General features: G+C 38.3%; 3 protein-coding genes across 7 annotated transcripts in view; 1 reads left to right on the forward strand and 2 right to left on the reverse strand.

Annotated features, from left to right (window-relative positions):
- The window catches only part of ark2n (arkadia (rnf111) N-terminal like PKA signaling regulator 2n), a 28485-nt gene extending 20719 nt beyond the window's left edge, over window positions 1-7766 (reverse strand). For 4 of the 5 annotated variants that reach the window (XM_079847234.1, XM_079847233.1, XM_079847231.1 and 1 more), the window contains exons 1-2: window positions 7564-7757; window positions 2892-3650 (exon numbers count right to left, since the gene is read on the reverse strand). In XM_079847234.1, the coding sequence (XP_079703360.1) occupies window positions 2892-3579 (688 nt within the window). In that variant the 5' untranslated portion in view covers window positions 3580-3650; window positions 7564-7757. Of the gene's footprint in view, window positions 1-2891; window positions 3651-7563 lie in introns of all 5 variants that reach the window. The other variant, XM_079847232.1, reaches the window with a different exon arrangement.
- Window positions 7767-7808: 42 nt separating this feature from the next.
- Window positions 7809-12619, reverse strand: haus1 (HAUS augmin-like complex, subunit 1). The gene is made up of 9 exons (XM_079847235.1): window positions 12503-12619; window positions 11851-12025; window positions 11549-11684; window positions 10725-10859; window positions 10375-10498; window positions 10204-10269; window positions 9305-9376; window positions 9007-9054; window positions 7809-7968 (listed from the first exon to the last, which is right to left on the reverse strand). The coding sequence occupies exons 1-9, from the start codon at window positions 12521-12523 to the stop codon at window positions 7903-7905; spliced, it is 843 nt and encodes a 280-aa protein (XP_079703361.1). The 5' UTR covers window positions 12524-12619; the 3' UTR covers window positions 7809-7902.
- A 562-nt stretch (window positions 12620-13181) lies between these two features.
- On the forward strand, window positions 13182-18043 carry atp5fa1 (ATP synthase F1 subunit alpha). The gene is made up of 11 exons (XM_079847236.1): window positions 13182-13362; window positions 14045-14120; window positions 14227-14396; window positions 14996-15169; window positions 15286-15452; window positions 15537-15837; window positions 16701-16925; window positions 17003-17110; window positions 17297-17441; window positions 17526-17676; window positions 17821-18043. Exons 1-11 carry the CDS (start codon window positions 13303-13305, stop codon window positions 17897-17899), a joined length of 1656 nt encoding a protein of 551 aa, XP_079703362.1. The 5' UTR covers window positions 13182-13302; the 3' UTR covers window positions 17900-18043.
- Window positions 18044-23378: the final 5335 nt, after the last annotated feature.

The raw sequence follows: 23378 nt of genomic DNA on the forward strand, positions 1-23378 counted from the left end.
CTAGTAGCCAGACATAGTGGGTCATTCTGGTTGGTCACTAATGACAGGAGTCAGCGTAAGGTCAGAACGCTGTTGAATTCTGATACTGGAAAAATGTTCCTCACCTGGCGCTTTGCATATGAGGTCATTCAACATGCATGCACAGAAAACACACCCTGACCGGTGCAGAGGATCCTTCATGTGTGTGTGATTGAGTTTTTCGCAGTGTGTGTGGTCATTTTTAACCATTCTGTCATTCAGTCAACATGCACCAAACAATGCATGAAAGAAATGAAATGTCAAAATGGCTTCACTGCAGGTGTTCGTTTCAGGACTAGCGCTGGGAATCTTCAGGCACCTCATGATTCACTTTCCATTCAAAGTCACAATCTGAATCCAAAACCAATCTGATTCTCGATGCATCTCAATTTTCAGCACAGTTGCAAATCTTTAATGAGTTTACAGAACTCGCTGCAAAATTATGTGTAAAGATTTTGCATAAAACCATACTATAATACATATGCTCTCATCCACAAACAGAAGTAAAAATAAGTCGTATTTTTTTACCGTAATCAGTTCAAATGAGGTCTATCGATATCTAGCACCATATCGTTTTTTGTTTTGTTTTGTTTTACTTTAAATGAAATGGTCAGATAAGTAATGATTTCTTTTTTTATCATCATTTATAATAATTAAAAAAAAATACACAATGATAAAAAATAATAATAATACAAATAAATACTTAGCCATTAGGTCAAGTGGTTTTGTAGTTAATAATAATAATAATAATAATAATATGATATTTACTAACAATAAATTAATAAATAAACTCATCCACAAACAGTGTGTGTGTGTGTGTGTGTACACATATATATATATATATATATATGATTAAGTGAGCTGGCCAGAGAAGTCATGTTTTATTCTTACATTTATTATGAATTATTAGGGATGCACCGATGAATTGGAAAAAAAATCGGTATTTTTTAAATAATAAAAAAGGCCGATTGTTTTAAAACAGCCGATAATTAGGGACGATTAAATGCATGTATCATGTCTCATGTACACTTTAATCAGTGTTTCAACTGTGGAAATAAGTCAATAAAACAGCTTGTGAAACAGTATGTCAACTTAATGTTGCATTTACCTCAGGAAAGTTATCTAGTGTTCACAAGGTCGTTAGTTAGCTATAAAAAAAAACCACCAGAAATGAGCTTATTTACTGTTAATTATATATGTCTGCTTGAATAAATGTGTCATGAAGACAAGTACTCATGAAAACTACCTTACATGCAACTGAGTTGTACACAAACATTTCCGTTTTTATTTGAGTGTAAATATTATATCTGAAAAACCTCTAATTATTAAATTTAATTAATTCAACCTCTAATTTAATAGTAATTTACCTTATGAGAGGGTTCCCTGTGTATATACAGCATTAGTACATCGGGACATTTTTGATATGTTTATTATTAAGGAAAAGCTGGGTTTTTTTTTGTATTTCTGAGATATTTCCTTCTTCCGGTTTAAAGCAAAGTTGAACTAATGTCATGAAAAGTGAGGTATATGTGTTAATCTGGAGTGGTGATTGGCTGCCATGGCTGGAGAGTATGCTTTTACGTCATCAGTTCCTCCATATTATTCATGAGAAAAAACTCTTTTAATCCAATCACAGCGCTGTATTACGCACTGGATCTCTTTACAGCAGAGAACTCAAATGTGACAAGACCGGTTTAGCACTGTCCTTCAGCTCTGCCTGCTCAGCTTCATAAGTGTAAGTGTATCTTTCCTCATTACAGTAGCTCAAAAGTGTCGTTTGCATTATCTCCACGATGATGTCCGAACTGGAGTTTGACTACAAACACACGGAAAATTTGAGTAACAATATTTAAGCGAAAAATTTCAAGAAGAATGGGCACAAAATTAGCAATGCCTTTATTCTTTTTCCCCCCAACCTGTTTTTTTCTCCGCTAATATTTTAATATTCATTTGTCTGAATAATGAGTGTGTTGCAGGTCTGTTTAATTGGTTGTCTCCCCTCTTCCCACCCTCTACACTCCCATTTTCCCACAGCTTTACACGCCCATGTTTAAGTCTTTTTCAAAGCTGAGGTGTGAACGACAAGTGATAAAACGGGGGTTTTATGATATCTTAAAGTTCCCCTCTGGTGAAAATCAAGTTTTTAATGTTGCTTATATTTCTATGTGGTGTTTTTAATATGCTTTAAGACAAACCATGTGCAAATTCACAAGTCAACACCATTGCTGAGTATTTTCTTCTTAAAACTGCAGTGAACCGAAAGACAGTCTCAAAAAAGGGTTTTGAAATCGCTGGTGTTTCTGACGTCACAAGAAACCAATCAGATCAACGTGTGATCGTAAACGAGTGGATCTCTGAGCTGCTGTGAGTGAGTGGAGGCGGGGCTAATTTGCATATTCATAGAAACGCGTATACTAAATGAGGCAAGGATGTAGGATATACATTTAAATATGTCATTTTGGTGATAAAATTTTAGTTTTAAGGGATAAAATGATTGACTACTGGGGGACTTTCAGCAAACAAAACTATCGGTAGACATCATACTGAATAATCAGCTATCGTATCGGCGGAGAAATTTAGTATCGGTGCATCTCTAATTATTATTAATAAATTAATAAATCCATTACTGTAAATTAAAGATTATTTAATTATATTGTAACAATAAATTAAATTGTTTCACTGGTTGTCAAACACTTAATCATAAATCGTATTGGTTGTTGAATAATAGATATATGTATTAAATATTTGTGGATTAACGAATCGTGATGCATCAGTGAATCGATTTGTTCAGGACAGGCAGTTTCCGTGTAGCACACAACAGCCAGTCTGCTCTGATCTTCTACACAAAATGCTGTGCGTGTTTGTGCAGTTACCTGGTGCGTGAGAGTTGATTGTCTCTCCCTCGTTGTCGGACGAGGCCGTTAGTGGCGAGGATGATGAAGAGTGGGCTGTGATGTCGCTGTCGCTGGTGCTGCTGTCCTGGAGCACGTCGGGTTTGCGTCTCGCCGCCGCCTCCCGCTTCTGCCGGAGCTGCCGCATGCGTAGCTTCTGCCGCTGGCTCCGCGGGCCTCTGACGCGCACACGTCCGTTCGCCTGCTTCTCCTGGCAACGGTTCTTCTTAGCCGCCATTGCGATGGTGGACGTGTCGCTCTCAGAATGCGAGCGCCGTGACTTTCTTCCGGCCGTCTGGGCGGGCGTGGCCTTTTCCTCCGCCGACGAAAGCGTGTCGGAGTCTCCGAGGTGCCCGGAAGAGGAGGGCGACCGCAGGCAGACGGAGGAATCGCTGTCTTCCCGCGGGCAGGACTGGGCCGCGGTCGGGGGCGGATCCGTTTCCTGCGGCTGCCCGGGGGCGGAGTCTCTATGAAGCTCCTTTAATAAGCAGGGCATGGAGAGCAGGCCAGGGGTTGGCTGTTTGTCAGGACTCTGCGAGCTGATTGGCTCTTCACAAGCTGGAGAGCTGGTGGGCGTGGTCTCTGGTCTCAGGGGCATGTCCTGCTCCTCTGTGGCCCCGCCCTCTGAGGGGCATTGAGGGAGCTCGTTGGCCTTCTGGGCATCAGTCATCTCTGGAGGGCGGGGCCAGGGGCGGAGTCTCTGAAGTGGCAGTTGCTGGTCGATAAACAGGGGCGGCTGACCTGGAAAACACCAACTATGTCAAAATAACAGCCAACTTCCTGCTAATTTGTCAAAACAGCAATAGTTGTCCTATTTTACAGATATTGTTCGTTTGGAGCAATCCATCCACTGCCTTAATTAATGGAGCAAAGATTAAAACTATTATGCACTGGAACCGAACTCATGACAGCTTGATTTCTATTCTTAAAACTTGAGTGATCTAAAGGTATAGGATGGGAGAGTATACCAAGATGTAGATAAAGGCAAATGGGACTGCAGGTTCTCTTTTTTTGGTCTGGTTTTTCTTTTATTTTAATAAACACTTTCTGCCCGTAAATCATCTATCTCTTACACTATGTTCTATTTCTAAATTATATTATATATAAATATAAATATATATATATATATATATATATATATATATATATATATACATATATATATATATTTTTCTTTATGTATGTGTATCTGTTTCTCTTGTGTATATCCATTTTATATTTGTTATCAATTATGTCCTCCACACTGAATTAATTCAGTGAAAACGTGTCAGTGCTAATGCTGGTAACTTTGTTCGTAAGAAAAACAAAGTATTGGTAAAAAAAAACAACCCAAAAAACCTGAGAAATATCTGATTACACGGTTGGTTTAGTTTCTCACGATCAACACTGAACCGACTTGAGCTGAATAATGGCTCTATTGTCTTCTGAAGTGCTGCTTATAGCTGAAATTTAATTTCTTTCAAAATTGACGTATTATGCAGGAACATTACCACTTATTTTCCTAAATAAACATGACTCGACTACTTAAGCACCACTGAGGTACAGGTGTTTGACCAGGCAGAACCCGGGAACTATCACGCACCAGTGGAGCTCTTATCAACCTTTCTACACGTCATCCGACTCCAATGCACAATGCTGCATTTCACAACAGCGCAGCTTTAAAACGGTTTCAAAACTTAATGTCCATAAGGAAATTATTTTGCTGCGATCAAGTGTTTAGAGAGGCCTGTCAGACTGTATGAAGACTTGCACACAGGGTTTGTCATTTTAAAAATCATTTTTGGGGACGGACCTCACAAAGAGCACTTTACTTGCAATACATTTTTCAGATCGATCCAAAACTCTTGCTGTGAATATTCATGACTTTAAGATTTTGTGTTATTAATTCCAGGACTTTTTCATGTCAGAAAATGACCATTTTATGATTCTCTCACAGGTTTTCCGTGACCTGTGCAACAAAACACTGCAGACCTAAATGCACCCTCTCCAGACATGCAAAAGCAAAACTTTACCTCAAGTTACTGTTACACTTTCAACCAAAACACCCCATTCAGACGAAATACTTGTAAAATACATAGAGATTCATACATATTTATACACACATCACATATTCTATAGAGTTTTTAAACAAATAAAAAAAATTGCAGTGATTATACATTGCATTTATATACTGTTTTTTTTTTTTTCATTTACAGTAAAAATGACAACTGTGGATGGCAGAATTTAAAGTCCCCCTGTGGTGAAAATCAAGCTTTTAATGTTGTTTATATGTCTATCTATGTGGTGTTTTTAATATGCTTTAAGACAAACCATGTGCAAATTCATAAGTCAAAACCAGAGTATTTTCTCCTTAAAACTGCAGTGAACCAAAGACAAACACAGTTTGAAATCGCTGGTGTTTCTGACGTCACAAACTACTTTGTAACTAATCAGGTCAATGTGTGATCGTCAAGGAGTGGATCTCTGAGCTGAGTGAGTGAGTGGAGGCGGGGATAATATGATATAATGAAGCGGGGAAAAAATAAGCAGCAAAATAAAACAAAGAAACAAATAAGAAACTTGTGAAAATGTGTAACCGGAAATCCCCCTTCCCTATGAATTATTCATGTTTTACTTGCCTAATAATAATTTTCCCCATATAGTGTGCACTAGAGCCCGACCGATATATCGGCGGTAAATAATATATCCGATATATCTGCCTAAATAAGTAATGATTACTGTATTTATAACTAGCATATCTGTAGTTCCAGTCCCTGCGTTGTAAAACGTAAGTTAGGCACGCGAGGAGTGAACATTTAGACATAGAGAAAAAGTATCAAACATAGCCTGTGCATAAAAGTTAGCTTTTCTTTTACACGTGTGTGAAATCCAAGTGTGTGTTGCTGACTTCGTTTAGACGCAGCATTAACGAGTCACATAATGTATTTAGTGCATCATTAAGTAGTAGATTTTAGAAGGCAGCAAATGATGATTGAAAATTGTTTGTTGTAGCTTGATGGAATAGATGGATAGAATTAAAAGAGTGCAGGTAAAGGGATAAGCAAGTTGACATTGTAATTATAAGGTAGCTTATAACATTGATATTTGGCAGACGCTTTTATCAAAAGTGACTTACATTGCATTTCAAGGTACACATTTACAATCTTATCAGTGCTTGCTTTGAACCCATGCCCTTGGCGTTGCAAGCACCAACGCTCTACTGTTTGAGCTAATGGAAAGGCAATAGGGACTAACTGTTACACACACACTAGGAGTGACCTTTGTCTTGTTTAATAATACAAATGATGATGATAATAATATGATCATTGATTTTTTAAAATTATTACTGTCAATATTAATAATAGGGGTAATAATTTTGATTGAGTTGGTTTTTTTGTTCAAAGGACTTAGTTTCATATCTTAAGTTTGTATTTTTATACATTATATTTATCAGAACTTTAATATATTCTGTTCTGTTGTGACAATAAAACAAACAAATTTATTTTTAAACTGCATTATCATATTATTTTAGTAAGGCTGAGGACTCTTAAATAACTACAAATAACTAATGTTAGGGAAATCTGTTCATGTTTTGTTACGCGTTTGGATTTTTTTTTTTTTTTAAATACATATCGGCCGATATATAGGAATATCGGATTTTTAATTCACCAAATATTTGTATCGGTCTTAAAAATCCTTTATCGGTCGGGCTCTAGTGTGCACATGTTAAACTGTAATATTTGGTTGTGCCATAAAAAACAACAACAATATTTCCGTAGGTAACATTATTGTATATGTGTGTGTGTGTGTGTGTGTGTGTGTGTGTGTATATATATATATATATATAGAGTAGCAAAGGTTGGACATTTTCTTACTATTGGCAAACAGGTCGTATTTCTGTATTGGACGTGAATTACAACAAAAACCGTAGCAAAATGCTATTAGATCGCAATGTCAATTATCAAAAGAAGAAATTAAAATAACGTTTCTTACACCGTTTGAAGGAGATCCCAGATTTATTACGACAGCAATCACAGCAGCAACAAATGTGGTGTTTTGGCGAACGCTGTGTGGCTACCATGGTGATGTTCTATGAGTTTCCATAACATTACTAGTCGTTCGTGCAGCCGACTTGAAACCATAGACTGTAAAAAGCTTGAAACACGAACCGCGCGCGCAACACGGTTCACGCGCTCTATCAGACAGACATCAATTGATCATGTACGAATATCGCGCGCGCTCTGATCCTATCGCACTGCATGCACGGAATGACGCATGTAACAGCCCGTAGAGTTACAAGGGCTTATTTGCAAGTAATCCACATGAATGCTTCTTTTAGATATGTATGCAGATGTGAAATAAACGGATGGAATAGCGCACTTGACTCATCAGAGAAAGAGAACTAAGAAGTAAAACCCTTGAAAATGAATATATAGGCTAGAGACACTGCAGCACAAACACTCATCTTGCTGCAACACATTCGGTCTGGAAGTTGCACGTTAACCGGTTACGTTACATTTGCAGGTTGAGTGAAGACAGCACGCATGCATATATGCATGAATAAAAGCATGCAGTAATTAAAGTGAGAGTAGGTTTGGGTCAGAACTGCAGTACATGCTCAAAATGGAAGGGCGCAGAGATGAGCGCGCGGCAATAACCGACGACAGTGGCTTACCTGCTTCAAATCTGTCCTCATGTGTGTGTTCTCTGTAACATCTCAGGCTCCTACTACCATATTCATGGGGAAAATACGGATTAAATCTGAAATTTTATAGGATAACTGCTGTGTTCTCGACTTTCCGACCGCTTTAGCACAGTTTGCTAATTTAAAATGTCCCCACTAGCCGTCGCTGGAACAAATGTGTAGGCGTCATTTCCGCTGCGATGACGGCGGGAAAAACAGAGGGCACCACCATGAGATTCGGAGAGGAATTGCGTTTATTATAACAAATACCACAAGTTGGAAGTCAAATTTATTACATTTACTAACACGTTTAATGTTTTATTAGATACTTTATAGCTTTATAGATAAAGTGTTCATGAAGTCCACTTTCTGCTCCAGCTGGGCATCCAAGGCAGCCTTTGGATAAAAATAATGTTACTCAAGTTACCATTTCTCCCACAAACATAATTAACAAATAAATTATATATATATATATGTATATTATATATATATATATATATATATATATATATATATATATAAATATATATATATATATAATAATATTAATTGAATATATATATATATATATATATATATATAATATTAAATATATATATAAAACATTTTCTCTGGTCAAAAGTTTCAGCATCATAACTCAAGTCTTCAGTGTCACATGATCCTTATCATTCTAATATGATTATTTACCAATGTTAGAAACAGTTGTGCTGCTTAATTTTTTTTTTTTTAAACCTGTGATACTTTTTTTCAGGATTCATTGATGAATAAAAAGTAAAAATAGAAATCTTTTTTAACGATGTAAATATTTACTATGATTTTTTTATCGCTTTAACACATTGCTGAATAAATACAAGTATTAATTTCTTCAAAAAAAAAAAAAAAAAGAAAGAAAGAAAAAAATGGACTGACCCCAAACTTTTGATCAGTAGTGTATATTGTTACAAAAGATTTTTATTTTAAATAAATGCTGTTCTTTCTTTAACTTTGTATTCATCAAAGAATCCAGAAAAAAAGTATCACAGCTTATAAAAACAAAAATTAAGCAGCAAAACTGTTTCCAACATTGATAATAAATCATCATATTAGAATGATTTCTGAAGGATCATGTGACACTGAAGACTGGCGTAATGATGCCGAAAATTCAGCTTTGATCACAGGAATAAATTACATTTTAAAGTATATTAAAATAGAAAACCATTATTTTAAATTGTAATAATTCAATATTGTAATTTCACAATATTACTGTTTTGTTCTGTATTTTTGATCAAATAAATGCAGGCTTGATGACCATAAGAGACTTTTTTCAAAAAAATTAAAAGCAGTAGTATTTCCAAACCTTTGACCAGTATATATATATATATATATATATATATATATATATATATATATATAAAATTATAATATTAATAAATAAAATTGTGAATTAAAAATTACCAGCTCTCGTTTAGCTTCCTCGATTTTCACCCGTGCAAGAGCTGGACTCTGAAAAAAAGAGAAAATGGATAAAGGATCAAATGATTAGAATTTTAAAACAATTAGAAATGATTTATATGGATGTGGACGTGATTACTGAAATGAAATGTGTCCTATATACCGTGCATGACAAATTTTTTTTTTTATTAACTAACCCACACATTAAACAACAAAACCACTTGGTGCTTGTTGATGCAAAACTCCCTGCCATGATGGTTCCCATGTTCAATAAGGAAAATCTTGATATAAATATACTTACAGGGCTCAAATCACTATACGGCTCTAGTTTCTTCTTCAAAGGTAGTGTTTCTTCTTTCAGCGAAGCGATTTTCTAAGTACAGAAAAAATATCAGAGTAAACAACTTTTATACCATCTGGTAAGATGCAGTTTTGTTTCAGTGGATGTTCATTAAATTTAAAGAGGACATATTCTCACTCATGTTCTTTAGTGTGTAATGTTGCTGTTTGAGCCTGAAAAAGCTGACATGTGGACTCAATAAATCCTTATCTTGAGCCAAATGAGAAAGCTGATGTTTAGTACAATCTGGATCTTTTATTTAGAATACGTACAAATTTAATTTACATCTTTTAGTTTGTCAAGAGATTTAAAGTGTTGTTTTCAAAAAGAGCGAACAAGCTCTAGTATGCAAGAACGAGCCTATGATTGAATCTGGAAACAAAGCAAAATAACCCTCAGATGGCATGCATGTCCGTAATTTATAGCAAAACATCTTGCATTAATTCGATCCCAAACAGATTCATTAACAGAAGTTGTTACTCCACCACCTGCGTGACATCATTAACCAACGTGGTTGAACGACAAATTTGCGACAGTACGGTTTTGGGAAACAGTCGTGACTAGATCGTTGATTTCATCATGGATGCATTATACTACGGTAGTTAAGCAGCGAGTTACGCCGTTGTACGGGACAACAGCCCAGAGCGTTACTGACAGACTGGGAAGAGAGAAGCTGAAACAACATCAAATATGTGAAAAATAATGTTTTGTTTTTTTAACATTCAAGCATGAAAACCAATTGTAGTAGAGCCCAAAAACAAAATCAAGACTTTGTAAAAGGGCGTTTTTACTAATTCTGCATTCACATCACATCAGAATTACATGTTGTTGTTGATCTGTGATCTGGTACATCAGTTTACCTCTGATAACTGCAGGATGGCCTGATGGGTAAAAGAATCTTCCATCTGCCGCGAGTCCAGCTTTTCCTGTCACAAACACACAGATTCTGTCTGAATAAGGCTGCATGACAGACATAAAACCGTATAAAGTGATGCCCGGATACAGTATTAAATAAAAAAGGTGACACAAACCTGTGCAATCTTATTCCTGCAAGTGAGATCTCTGGATTTATTCTTCATGAAGTCCATGTTAAGAAGCCTCTCCTCCACTGTCGCTGCTTCCACCTGCTGTACATGTGTGATCTTCATCAAATCACTGAAAAACAGTTTTACACACAGACGTCAGTTGTAGATCAGGGGTTTCCAACAATAATTACAGCTGCAGTTGTTGATCAGTAAGAGGACTTAAGAAGGCTGAATACAGTAGCAGTAAAAATCATGACAGATTAAAATCTTTCAAACAAAATCAATCAAATTTTGCACAATTAACAAACAAAGAACAGCAAAGTAAAATGCATTGATTATCTCCCGTGTTTTCTTACTCCTGATGCTTTTTCCGAATCACAACCGAGGCTGTCATTTTCTTCCTAACAGCAGAAAGTTCCCGCTGCAGCTTTCGGTCCGTTTTCTCTGCCTCCAGCACGTCATTGGTCAGTTTATTGATTGCTGGCATGTAGCTGGAGACACAAGAGTGTGAAATCAACCACATAATACAGACATAGTTTAAATCAGTTATTCTGCACATAGGGACGTGGCTTAGTATGATTTTGCCAAGTTTGCAACAATCAGATTTCAGGTGAAAGTGCCTCTATTATGTCATTTTAAAGGTTCCCAATTTTGTATTGGTCTGTTGTGATTGGTCTACTCTGCTCTGATTGGTCAGACGGCCCAGTCTGTTGTGATTGGGCTACCGCTTAAAGTGTGTGTCAGAACCGAAACGCCTATTACCGCATCTGAATTGCAGCTCAGGCTCTTCCTCAGCGCTTGATACACAGTGATACGAACAGTAACAATGGTGTCGGTTTTTCCGTATAAATTCCAGCGCGAGTGCTCATCTTTTGAAGTGCATCAAAGTGGATTCACAGTTCCACTGTTGACATCCATGTTTAGCTACTTCCACAAACAACAAGTGACAGCGTTGACCGTTGAGTACTCTTCTGCGCATGCGGGTCACTTCTGGGTCATTTCACGTTCACACAGGAGATCACAAAAGGTCGCATTTAATTGGAAATGTGAACGGCCTTGCAAAAAAATCAAATTTTTTCAAAAAATCGGAATTGAGCATTAAGCCCTGCAGTGTGAACGCAGCCTAAATTATGTATAAAGATGTATATGATGCATTTATGACGTAACATGTTTTTTTTACCTTCCAAGTGATGTGTCTCTGAGTTTAAGCACTTCAGCGGTGCCCTCCAGCACCGACAGCAAGTCCACTGTGGGTTTGGAAAGTCCTCCAGACTGAAGTCCCACTCCCTGGAGAAGCACTTCCTGCAGATGGGCTCCTGCCATAGACCACAATGAAAGTCATGGACTAGCAGCCCCCGCTCAACATGAAAACAAGTCTCCAAAATGATGATTAATTTATTCCACAAACTAAAATGTACATTTACAGAACATGTATGCACTTGGCAGGCTGTGTTCTCCACAGTGACTATCCTCGAGTCTCACCATCACTGCAGTACTCTTCTGTTTTCTGCTTGTGGTCCTCGATGAGAAGCTCCACCTCTCTGCATCTCATCTCACTGCTCTCCGCCAACTCGTACAGAAGCTCCACTGTGCGTGTGTTCACCTCAAACTCCGGTACCGGCTGCTGGCCGAACACCTTCCTGAGCCACTGGGACACCTGCAATTACATGGTATATGCAAATGTAAATGGTACATGCAAAAGCTTTGAGAATCAAGAATCGACATTAATTGCCATAGCTTGGTAATAACACCATGGTACTTTGATATATAACATGATTCTAAATGATTTTATATAAATTGACCATGGTTTTTACATTGTATTTCAAAGGATACCATGGCATTGCATTGCCAAAATTTTTGTTTTTCATTTTTGTTTTGTTTTTATTGACCCCACACAAGGACGTGCAGTATAAGACGTACCATATCAAACACATATGTATTTAAACCATAGTGAACACATCTAATATAAAAAGATTAATATGCGTATTCAGTACAGATCAACACTACAAGGAACAACTGAACTGCTGCGAACATTTACGCATTTGATAAAGCGAATTACATCGTATTTAAATATGTGCATTTTATTAGTTTAGTGTATCTCATTCTAGTGAATTCTACAAAGACATTAACTCACGATTTTGCTTTTCTCGCACATATTTTCACTAATTTAGTGAAATCTAATCAGATTCAGTTACAAACTTCCGAACCCAAAACATAAAGCTCCCGCCACTGGATTTGTTATTCTTGTTCCGGGGTCTCAAAGCGCATTTCTCATTGGCTGCACGAATGAAAAACCGACCAATGAGATTCTAGGACGCTGCAGCACTGCTCGGGAAGATCGTGTTGAAATCTATTTTTTTACAGTCTATGGTTGAAATGTTCAAAACGTTTACATTTTCATATCCCTAAAAAATAGCTTCAGCGTGATTTTATAAATATAATTATGTCATTTGTTTTCTCAAAACATACAGATAAATCTACAGCATAGATACAACGAATTAAAAAAATTAATTATTGCAATTTTCCTTTACTAGTTTTAAATTAAATGACATTAATAATTTGCCTATTTAGAAGTATATCTTTCTAAAAGAAGCGATGTTTGGCAGATTTTTTTTACTTGGGGGAAAAATCGTTCATTAAATATGGACGCTTTGGATAAAATCGACTACTAAATGCACAAATGTAAAAAAAAATTGTTTTAATAATCAACACAAACACAGTTTAATAGATATAGCCTTGACTTTATATGTTATAATCTACATGAATAAAAATGTCTCGGGTCGTCTCAAGGAACTACATCCGGGTCTGTTGTTGACCTTTCGTATATGAGCTGCGCTCGCGACCTCCATTTCCTTCACTCAGCTCCTCGCGCATCAGCCGGCCGCTGCAGGAGGACACACGCTCGAGCTCACACGAAACAACCTATCAATAACCATGCTCTCCGTTCGCGTTGCGGCGGCTCTGGCCCGCACCTTGCCCAGACGGGCCGGATTCGTAAGTCTCATTTTGTAGCGTTTTAACAGCGCCGAGCCGGTGAATGTCAGCGCTGGTTAATGGCGTGAGGCTGCGCGTCGCCATCTTGCAGTGTGAAGGGCCTACGTATCCTAAGATTGATTAAGCTTTATTTGTTTCGCGTTTTTAACTTCAGCAGTGGGCTTTTAGGGAACTGAATCTGCGTGTTTTGAACGTATATTTGCATTATATATGGTTACGCTTGCATGTTTTGCGAGGTTATTAATGAATGACATTCCCAATTGAAGGTCAGGAAATGCTGCTTGGGTTTGAATTGAGACAGGTCAGCTGTCAGTAGCTTTATCTATATGACTGAATTTGGAGTATTTTAGTGCGTAATGGTTTAGTGCATCCATGTATAAACATTGTTGTTGCACTTGCGTTTACCCTTTTATTTAGGCGTAGCCTACGTTTGTATGATGTCATAGTGCTTTGCGCTGCATTACGATCACTGAACGCATTCGTATGTTTGCAGATCCAAAGTTATACACACTTTAATTAGTATTTATAGTTATTCTGCTATTACACTGTTAATAGATTTAAGTTCAATGGCGTGGTTGTTGATGGCGCATGAAGGTCAAGGGCTCACAAGCAACATGCTCGGATTCTGGTGTCTATTACTAACGCTATTATAGGATTATAACCAATATATTTGCAATTGCAGGTTTCCAAAAATGTTGCTGCTGCATGTGTCGGAGCGAAGAACCTGCACACTGCCAGGCCATTTCTGCAGAAGACAGGTATTAAATGTTTCTTTTCATGTTGTACTTGGGGGCATTTAGGTGTGGCTTTTGTTGTTTTATTAAGCTCTTGTATTGCATTCACTCACTCTGCATTGTTATTCAGGCACAGCGGAGGTGTCCAGCATCCTGGAGGAGAAGATTCTTGGAGCCGACACTAGTGCGGATCTGCAGGAGACTGGCCGTGTGCTGTCCATCGGTGACGGTATCGCTCGTGTGTACGGGCTGAGGAACGTGCAGGCTGAAGAGATGGTGGAGTTCTCCTCTGGTCTGAAGGTGAGCGAGCGAGCCCGGGGTCATGAGGTCGTGGCTGAGCTTCAAGATGTTTCAAGATTCTTAAAGGGATAGTTCAACCAAAAGTGAATGGTCATTTACTCAAGTTGTTCCAAACCTGTATGAATTTATTTCTACTGAACAAGACATTTTGAAGAATCTTGGTAACCAAACTGTTTATGGGCCTCCTTGACTTCCATAGTTTTTTTTTTCTCAATGGGGTCAAACTCTTTTATTACCCATTCTTCAAAATATCATCTTTGGTGTTCCGCAGAAAGAAATGAATACACTTTTGGAACAACTTGAGGGTGAATAAATTATGACTGAATTTATTTTTAGGTGAACTATCCCTTTAATGCAGTGCAAATTAGCTCTTATTTGAGTGCATTATTGTAGTTCGAGATGTATGTTTTTTGGTGTGTATATGCATAGCAGTCAAATATAGATGTGCCTTCTTTCTCTCCTTTCTTAACTGAACAAAACACTTACATTTACTACAAAATTAACTGGGTTTTAGTTTTAACATTTAAGTTATGTAATCTGGTCTCTGTAATGTTCTGGGTTAACTGCTTTTACATCGACACTTTCGCTTCTCCTCTTAGGGAATGTCTCTGAACTTGGAGCCTGATAACGTTGGTGTTGTGGTGTTCGGTAACGACAAGCTCATCAAGGAGGGTGATGTTGTCAAGAGAACAGGAGCTATCGTGGACGTTCCTGTCGGAGAGGAGCTGCTCGGCCGCGTTGTGGACGCTCTGGGAAACCCCATTGATGGCAAGGTCTGACCAACAATTGGTTACTTGCATAGTTGTAGATCCTTTCTTTAATATTGATGCCAGTTGTCGGAATTGTTCCTTTAGAGTTGAACAGTCTGTCTTTTTGTTTCTCCTCCAAGGGTCCCTTGGGCTCTAAGGAGCGTAGGCGTGTGGGTCTGAAGGCCCCTGGCATCATCCCTCGCATCTCTGTGAGAGAGCCCATGCAGACCGGCATCAAAGCCGTGGACAGTCTGGTGCCCATTGGTCGTGGCCAGAGAGAGCTGATCATTGGTGACAGACAGACTGGGTAAGTGCAGGAGATTGATGTACTTTTGCTTGGACTTGCTTCATTTTAGCTCAAATCATGCATTTTTAAACTCATTTACCCCAGCAAAACCGCCATTGCCATCGACACCATCATCAACCAGAAGCGCTTCAATGAAGGCACTGAGGAGAAAAAGAAGCTGTACTGCATCTACGTGGCCATCGGTCAGAAGAGATCCACCGTGGCCCAGCTGGTGAAGAGGCTGACAGACACTGGTGCCATGAAATACACCATCGTGGTGTCGGCCACCGCGTCTGACGCCGCTCCCCTGCAGTACCTGGCTCCTTACTCCGGCTGCTCCATGGGAGAATACTTCCGAGACAACGGCAAACACGCTCTTATCATCTATGACGATCTCTCCAAACAGGTGACGGCTTGGGACACATTTACTCCTTTAAACCCTGACATGACCAAGTTGTGCATGCAAGGTGTCGTTTAGGCCACACTAGATTAACCCATGCATGTTTGTTAAAGGGTGAAGAAGCACCAAAATTTTGTTTTAACATGCTTTTGGTCTACCCTTTTTCTTAATGTCATGAGACAGATTATCTCTCAGGACAAACTTTTAAGGACTTATTTTGTAAGATGCACCCAGAAAGATGGAGCTGCAGTCTTTCATACAAGTTTGCATAAGTGATTTTGAGTATCATATACATCAGGCTTTTATGTATGGAGCTCACACTCATTCAGAGGCCCAAACCGAGCAAAAACCTGCAACTTGGTGCAGTTGCTGTTATTTAAATGGACAATCTATTATCTTCCGATAGCTAGTAAAGTAAATCGAGATCTTTATAACAGTATAGCAGATGTCACTCAATATCTTCCAGTAATAATGTCTTAAGATGATATCTAAGTGTTTGTTTTATGATGAAAGCTCTAGTTTTGCAATGCAAATCAATGAATTAGATTAAATGTTCCTCAAAAGTACTATTTTAATTTTTCTAAAACCATTGTTTTGATCAAGTCTCTTCAGTCCAGTAAATGTTCATCTTGAAGTATATTACTAATAGAAGTTATTGTTTACTTATTGCGAAGGCAGGTGAATGTGAACCACGAACAAGACCTTTTACTTGCTAAAAGTGTAAACTATCGGACAACAGTCCTGTTGCACACAAAGTTGTTAAATTGAGACCCTAGAAATGTGCATCTCAAATGATGCAGTATGTTTAATGGTATTGCAGGAGTTTGTGTATCTGAGTTTGTGAAATGTGAGCTTTGTTGCTCTTTCAGGCTGTTGCCTACCGTCAGATGTCCCTGCTGCTGCGCCGTCCCCCCGGTCGTGAGGCCTACCCCGGTGACGTCTTCTACCTGCACTCCCGTCTGCTGGAGAGAGCGGCCAAGATGAACGACAACTTCGGTGGTGGATCCCTCACCGCCCTGCCCGTTATCGAGACCCAGGCTGGAGACGTGTCCGCTTACATTCCCACCAATGTCATCTCCATCACCGACGGACAGGTGAGCCATTGCACAAGCAGATCCTGCACACTCAATGGCTTGATACACACGCTGATCTACTCAATCTCTTCATGCAGATTTTCTTGGAGACTGAGTTGTTCTACAAGGGCATCCGTCCCGCTATCAACGTGGGTCTGTCCGTGTCCCGTGTCGGCTCTGCTGCCCAGACAAAGGCCATGAAGCAGGTTTGTTCTGTCCTAGTTTGGCTCCCAATGGATATTTGTAAGCTTGTTTCTTGTAGGGCTGCACGATATATTGGGCTGCAATATAATTTCATTTCTTCTAGATCACCATATATTGCTTAATATATTGTGCTGCCCTAGTTTCTGTGTAAAAAGAGGGTTATAAAACACCTGCTGTTTGTTCTCCAGGTGGCTGGTACCATGAAGCTGGAGTTGGCTCAGTACCGTGAGGTGGCCGCTTTCGCCCAGTTCGGTTCTGATCTGGATGCCACCACACAGCAGCTGCTCAACCGAGGCGTGCGGCTCACAGAGCTGCTCAAGCAGGGCCAGTACTGTAAGTACACTGCTGCCCCCTACTGCATAGGAGGACATGTTCTCCCTATCTATTTGTAATGTCCCCGTGCTGTTTTGTCTCAAGGTCCAATGGCCATTGAGGAGCAGGTGGCTGTCATTTATGCTGGTGTGAGAGGATACTTGGATAAAATGGAGCCTAGCAAGATCACCAAATTTGAGAGAACCTTCCTTCAGCATATCATCAGCCAGCACCAGGATATGCTTGCAGCCATCAGGTAAGTTTCATAAGCGCTTCAGTATTCATTGTAATGTCAGTGGAACAGCTTGTTCCTGAGACATCACTTTAAAAACCAAATGACCGCTATAAATGTAACTTGCTTAAAGTATAAAGTGCTTATACTCTTATATTTGTGTTTTAGGACCGAAGGTAAAATCTCAGAGGCCACTGACACAAAACTCAAGCAGATCGTGCTCACCTTCCTCTCAAGCTTCGAGTAGATTGTTTCCTGTATCGCTAATGTTTTGTCAATGTTTGCATAGTGCTCCTGCTTAAATTTATACAAACCCTAAAGAAATTCAAGTGGCACTTGATCCTCAATGTACAGAAGTCTCCTAACAGAGAATAAAGTGTTCCCAACTCCATCTTTGCTTGTGATTTTGTTTAAATGATCAGTTTTCATGATTCTGTGGTTCTAGTGCATTTTAGATGCATAAATTATGGCATTTATTAACTGTATTATGCAGTTTTCTTTTGGTTTGTTAACCTTACCATTTAGAAATACAAAGGGTAGTTTAACACTGTTTCACTTTACATTAACTTCATTTGTTAACATGAACTAACAATGAAAGAGATGAGCATTTTTACTTGTTAAATTCAACATTTACAAATACATTAAAATCAAAAGTTGTCTGGTTAAATGATTTAATGGACTTGAACATATGTATACATATGTATAATTGTATTTTACTACTGTTAAGAGACTAAATGCTTGAATGTGGTGTTCATTAAGAATGTGTTAACTAACCTTAAATAATGGGACCTTATTGTAAAATGATAACTTGAGTGATATGAGATTTCACGCCTGCTGACAGCAGGTAATTGTGCACATTGCTTGTTCAGGTAAAGTTGAGGACTCAACTCCTTTAATCCCTCAAATAGCAATGTTTGTCACCCATGTCTCTGAATTTACTTGGGAGCTGAAAGCTTGGACCCTTCTGTCTGATGGTAGCATTGCCTGGTTAAATTGAAATGGTTGGTAAACAGTTTTCAAAACTATTAAAAAAAAAACTAAACCTAGTATTCAAACCTGGTTCTAGTTGCAGTATGAGCTGTCTAGAGGTCACTTCAGTTCAATGTCACTTTAGGTCAGTTATACACATTCGGCCACTAGAGACAGTCAAATAAAGCTCTTCTCACTAGTGTTTGTTTCATGTTTTTACCACCAGGTGGAGACTGCTTCAGGACACTAGTGATGGCAAAGTGCATTTGCTGTAAAACACTGAAGTCCTGTAATAAGGAGACCTCAGAGAAGCAAAAGAGTAGATTAGCAGCATGACTTGCTCCTCTAAAGATGTAAAGTGCAGATCACTTAAAGTGGAAAAAACAGAATAAAAGAAACTGTCTGATCAATACATTTACACTTCCAAAATGCACACAATAACGATATAGTTTCAAATTAAAGCCAACAGATAACTGCGATACAAATGAGCCATTTGTAATACAGAGTATGGCCTTTGCATTGAGTCAGTTAACATTGGCGAGAAATTAAAACCGTCAGGTAGCGATAAAAATCCTTAGCCGTCGTAGCGTCACTTTGGTCCACATGAATGTCGAAGTCCCTGACAATAAGAATTCAGTGGAACTTCAGGGTCAGCAAACTCTGACATAAAAACTGTATGTGATTTAGGCTTAGGTGGTTTGTTGACTGTAGCAATGATTGTAGAAGTAGAAATAGAAATACTAAAATCCAAGCATTCAAATGATGAAAACTGAGGAACAGACACAGCGCTCATATTGAACTGCAGGTTGTAAACCACAATGCTGCCGCCGCCACCTCTGCCAGATGACCTCGGGAGATCTAACAGTCCAAAACCAGCATGAGTAAACGGGAGTCCATCATTTTCTTTACGCCATAATTCAGTTAAAAACAGTAAATCCAAGTTTTCTCTGAAATAAAATCCGATAAAAACAGTGCCTTGTTATTCACAGAACAGACATTTGATAATGCAGCGTAAGCCAGGCTCTGCGGTGGAGACAACAGTGATTTAGTCTCCACACAGGGAACCCATATTAAATTACTGTGATCAACACCAATGTAAACTAGATTGTTAAACTTAAATCGACGTGTAGGGACAAAAATATTAGGAGAGGATGAGGTTTTAAGCTCAGAAGTTGGCGTGCAGTGTAACTTAGGGCCATAGTTGTTAAGTCATCATACACAGGCCTGTCGTAAGAGTTGAATCCCCATTGCACACCGCAGGTTATTCCGGGTGAAGTACAGAAGTAAAAGCAGCAGTCCAAAATGTATAAAATGGCACAATCACATCGCAACCACCAAGGCGCAGAAACAAATATAACTTGTATAAACCAAACGAACAAAACGGTGAGAGGAGCGGCAGTCAATCACGCCGGCGTTTCCTATCGACACCTAATGCATGTTATGGATGGATGATTCACACGTGAGCACCATCTTCTGGTCAGACGTACAAATTAATGCGATGTGTGACTCTCGCAATGCATTATGGGTATTCTCTAGCCGTTGAGCGCATAGACATCATATAGGTAGACGCCCTATCGACCGCTACTGCCTATTGGCACGGACGAGCCGTGGGGCCGCCATCTTAAACAGGTCAACCGCTCCGCTCAGTGTAATCTGTTTGGCAGGTGTCAGCACATTTAATTAATCATATCTCACTGAATACCGAACCGATTTTCACGCGGGGTTTTTTTGCTGCAAAGGTCATACATGTAGCTATGATACAGGACACATTGCATATTTTATTCACAAAATACAACCAATAGTACGGTAATGTTAAATGTTAAATCTAACTTGTGAAAAGTAATCCCCGAGCGATGGTCGGCCGATTTGAGCAGGAATATGCTGCACAGTGCTCTGGCGTCTACTGCTGCTATGCAACGCAAATAGGAGTATGACCGGTTTAAGATGGCGGCCGCATTTCTTGCGCCCAGCGGCCAATAGGGCGTCTAGCTATATATGATGTCTATGGTTGAGCGTACATCGGTTGTACACTCATTATTGCAGTGCATTGTGGGATTGAATGAGTGCACTCAACGGCCACTATGGTTTCGGATACCACTACAAATGGCTGTTCCCTCAAATTGTGTCCTATTTAAGGGTATAGGCGATGACTTTGGACACAACCACAGGCTGCATCTGAAATCGCATACTTCACTACTATATAGGAACCGAAAAACAGTATGTGACAAAATAAGTATGTCCGAATACACAGATGACGTACTTCTTCCGTACTTCATACCGTAACCGTAATTACAAGATGGCAACCCTTGACGTTATACCAGGAGCTGTTCACGTCCTCAGACTCTGATTTATGCATTTCAATGTCAACACTATCAACGTCGAAATGAATCTGAAGCAGTCAGGTGGTACAACTAGAGCTCTGTAAGTTGTTTACATTCATTATTATTTGTAATGTTACGTGCTTTGAGAGTCGTCTCGTGACGCATTGCCGACTCTGCTGTGTGCGTTCATGTGTTTTGAAGGAGGCGTGGCTTTGGAGACGCTCTGAAATTGCCTACCCTACCTTTAAGATCTATATATATATATATATATATATATATATATATATATATATATATATATATATATATATATATATATATATATAAAGGTTCTTCTATGGCATCACTCTGAAAACCTCCTTTTGGAAGTTCTTTGAAAAAGTGTTTTTTTGCAGGGGTTTATTGGCTGAGACATTCAATCAAAATTAAATTTTTTATTTCAATAAATATAAAAATAATGGTAAATTTGGTTTGCCATATGTACAATCAGTTAAGAACCGGTTTGAAGTCAACATGATATCTGAATTTACCCAATTTACTTTCTTAATCCATAATCCTTAGGCCACATGCTACTTGACAATGTCATTACCAATTTCCAAATTATTTCCTATTTGGGCATTTCAGTTCCTGATGGTTACATGTTTTCTCATCAAATACAAATACAATTACTGAAATGTTAAATTTAAAGAGCCCAGAAACCAATATGTATCAATAATCTCCAAAGCAGCTCAAGAACCCTATACAGCCAATAAGATGTATGGTTCAGAAGAACCATCAAAGAACCTTTATTTTTAGGAGCATACACATCTACAGCATCTCTGTAAACTCACATTTGAGTGTTGTCCTATAGCCGTTTGCATAATCTATCCCAGAAAACACACACAGCCCCTCGAGCATCTGTTGACTAAGTACCGTTATGTTGTTCTCTTCACATCTCTCATCAGAATCAAACAGCTGGATCCAGTTATTTACATGAGCAAAATCAAAGCACAAATCCGCCTTAAAAATCATTTTGCAAAGTCTGGAAGAATAAACACGTAGCTTGTATCTTGGCAAGTGAGTGTCTGTGCATGCGTTTATCTATACTCTAAAAAAAGATGGTTCTTTACACATAACAGTTCTGTTTAGAACCATATCTTCCCGAAGAACCATTTTATGCAAACATTTACTTGTGTTAGAGTTTAGTAAAGCAATTATTTGTGTTAGAGTTTAGTAAAGCAATAAGCTCAGACGCTTTGTGTCCATGCCTCAAGTCACAACACTAGCTGTTCTAAATTCAGTGTAAACCACGGATTCACTTATTGCTTTTATAAAATGGTTAGTCCATAAAAATATTTATTTTAATATTTATTGCAATGGCACAGTAATACTAATATAATGAGGTCACAGGTGTATATGTTTGTAGAGTAATTTACAATGGCTTTGAACATGGCTCAACCAATCAGAATCAAGGACCAGAATTATCTGTTTTTTTTTTTTTTTTAAATGATAAATTTCTATTTAAAAGAACTATTTCCGCCAATTTTATGTTTTTCAATTCTATAATTTTGTTTTTGGGAGCTCAACCATCCAATTACATTCTCTCAACAAGTACTTGATATCCTTCTTAAAATGTCTATACATTTTAAAGTAAATTTAAATCATAACTGGTTTTCTACTAATCAAGTCTTTTTTTCCTAGTAGAGGCAACAATGTAATATAAGACCAAGTAGATAGAGAGGTAAAAACCATAATATTAATGAAAACAAACTATTATTAAACAGGTTTGTAATAACACTATTATAGAACGTATATATTTTATAAAAGGGTTCTATTAAGCCACAAAAGGGGGTTCCTAATCTGCTAGTTTAGAACCATTTTTCTTAAGAGTGCCAATAAAGAACCTTTACTTCTTAAATGTGTATATATATACACACTTAAAAAAAGTAAAGGTTCTTTATTGGCATATAGTTCCTTGAATAATCTTTAATATTGATTCCACTGCACAAAAGGTTCTTTATAGTGGAAAAGTTTCTTTAGATTTTTTTAAATGTTCTTCACGCTAATGAAAAAAGGTTATTTTTAGAACTTTAGGGAACCGAACGTGGTTCTTCTATGGAATCACTGTGAAAACCCCTTTTCGGATCCTTTATTTTTAAGAGTGTATTTATAAAAAAAAATTTATAAGTTGTGCCTCTTTATTGGTTCGCAGGAAATGTTCTACACCAGCGGGATACTGTACAAGAGTTTACGATCACAAACACACACGTCTACTGATCCCCCATGCGTAAAACGCTCGGCTGCTATATTTACACATGTGTAAAGACTCTGGTATTATTATGTCCCATGGTAGAACTATTTAATATCACAAACACACTCTTGGCACGAGGACTCGGAAGGTCTGATGTTGGAGTGTGTGTGTGTGTGTGTGTGTGTGTGTGTGTCTATAAACCAGAC

This window comes from Squalius cephalus, assembly GCF_949319135.1.
Source record: "Squalius cephalus genome assembly, chromosome: 17".
NCBI lineage: Eukaryota > Metazoa > Chordata > Actinopteri > Cypriniformes > Leuciscidae > Squalius > Squalius cephalus.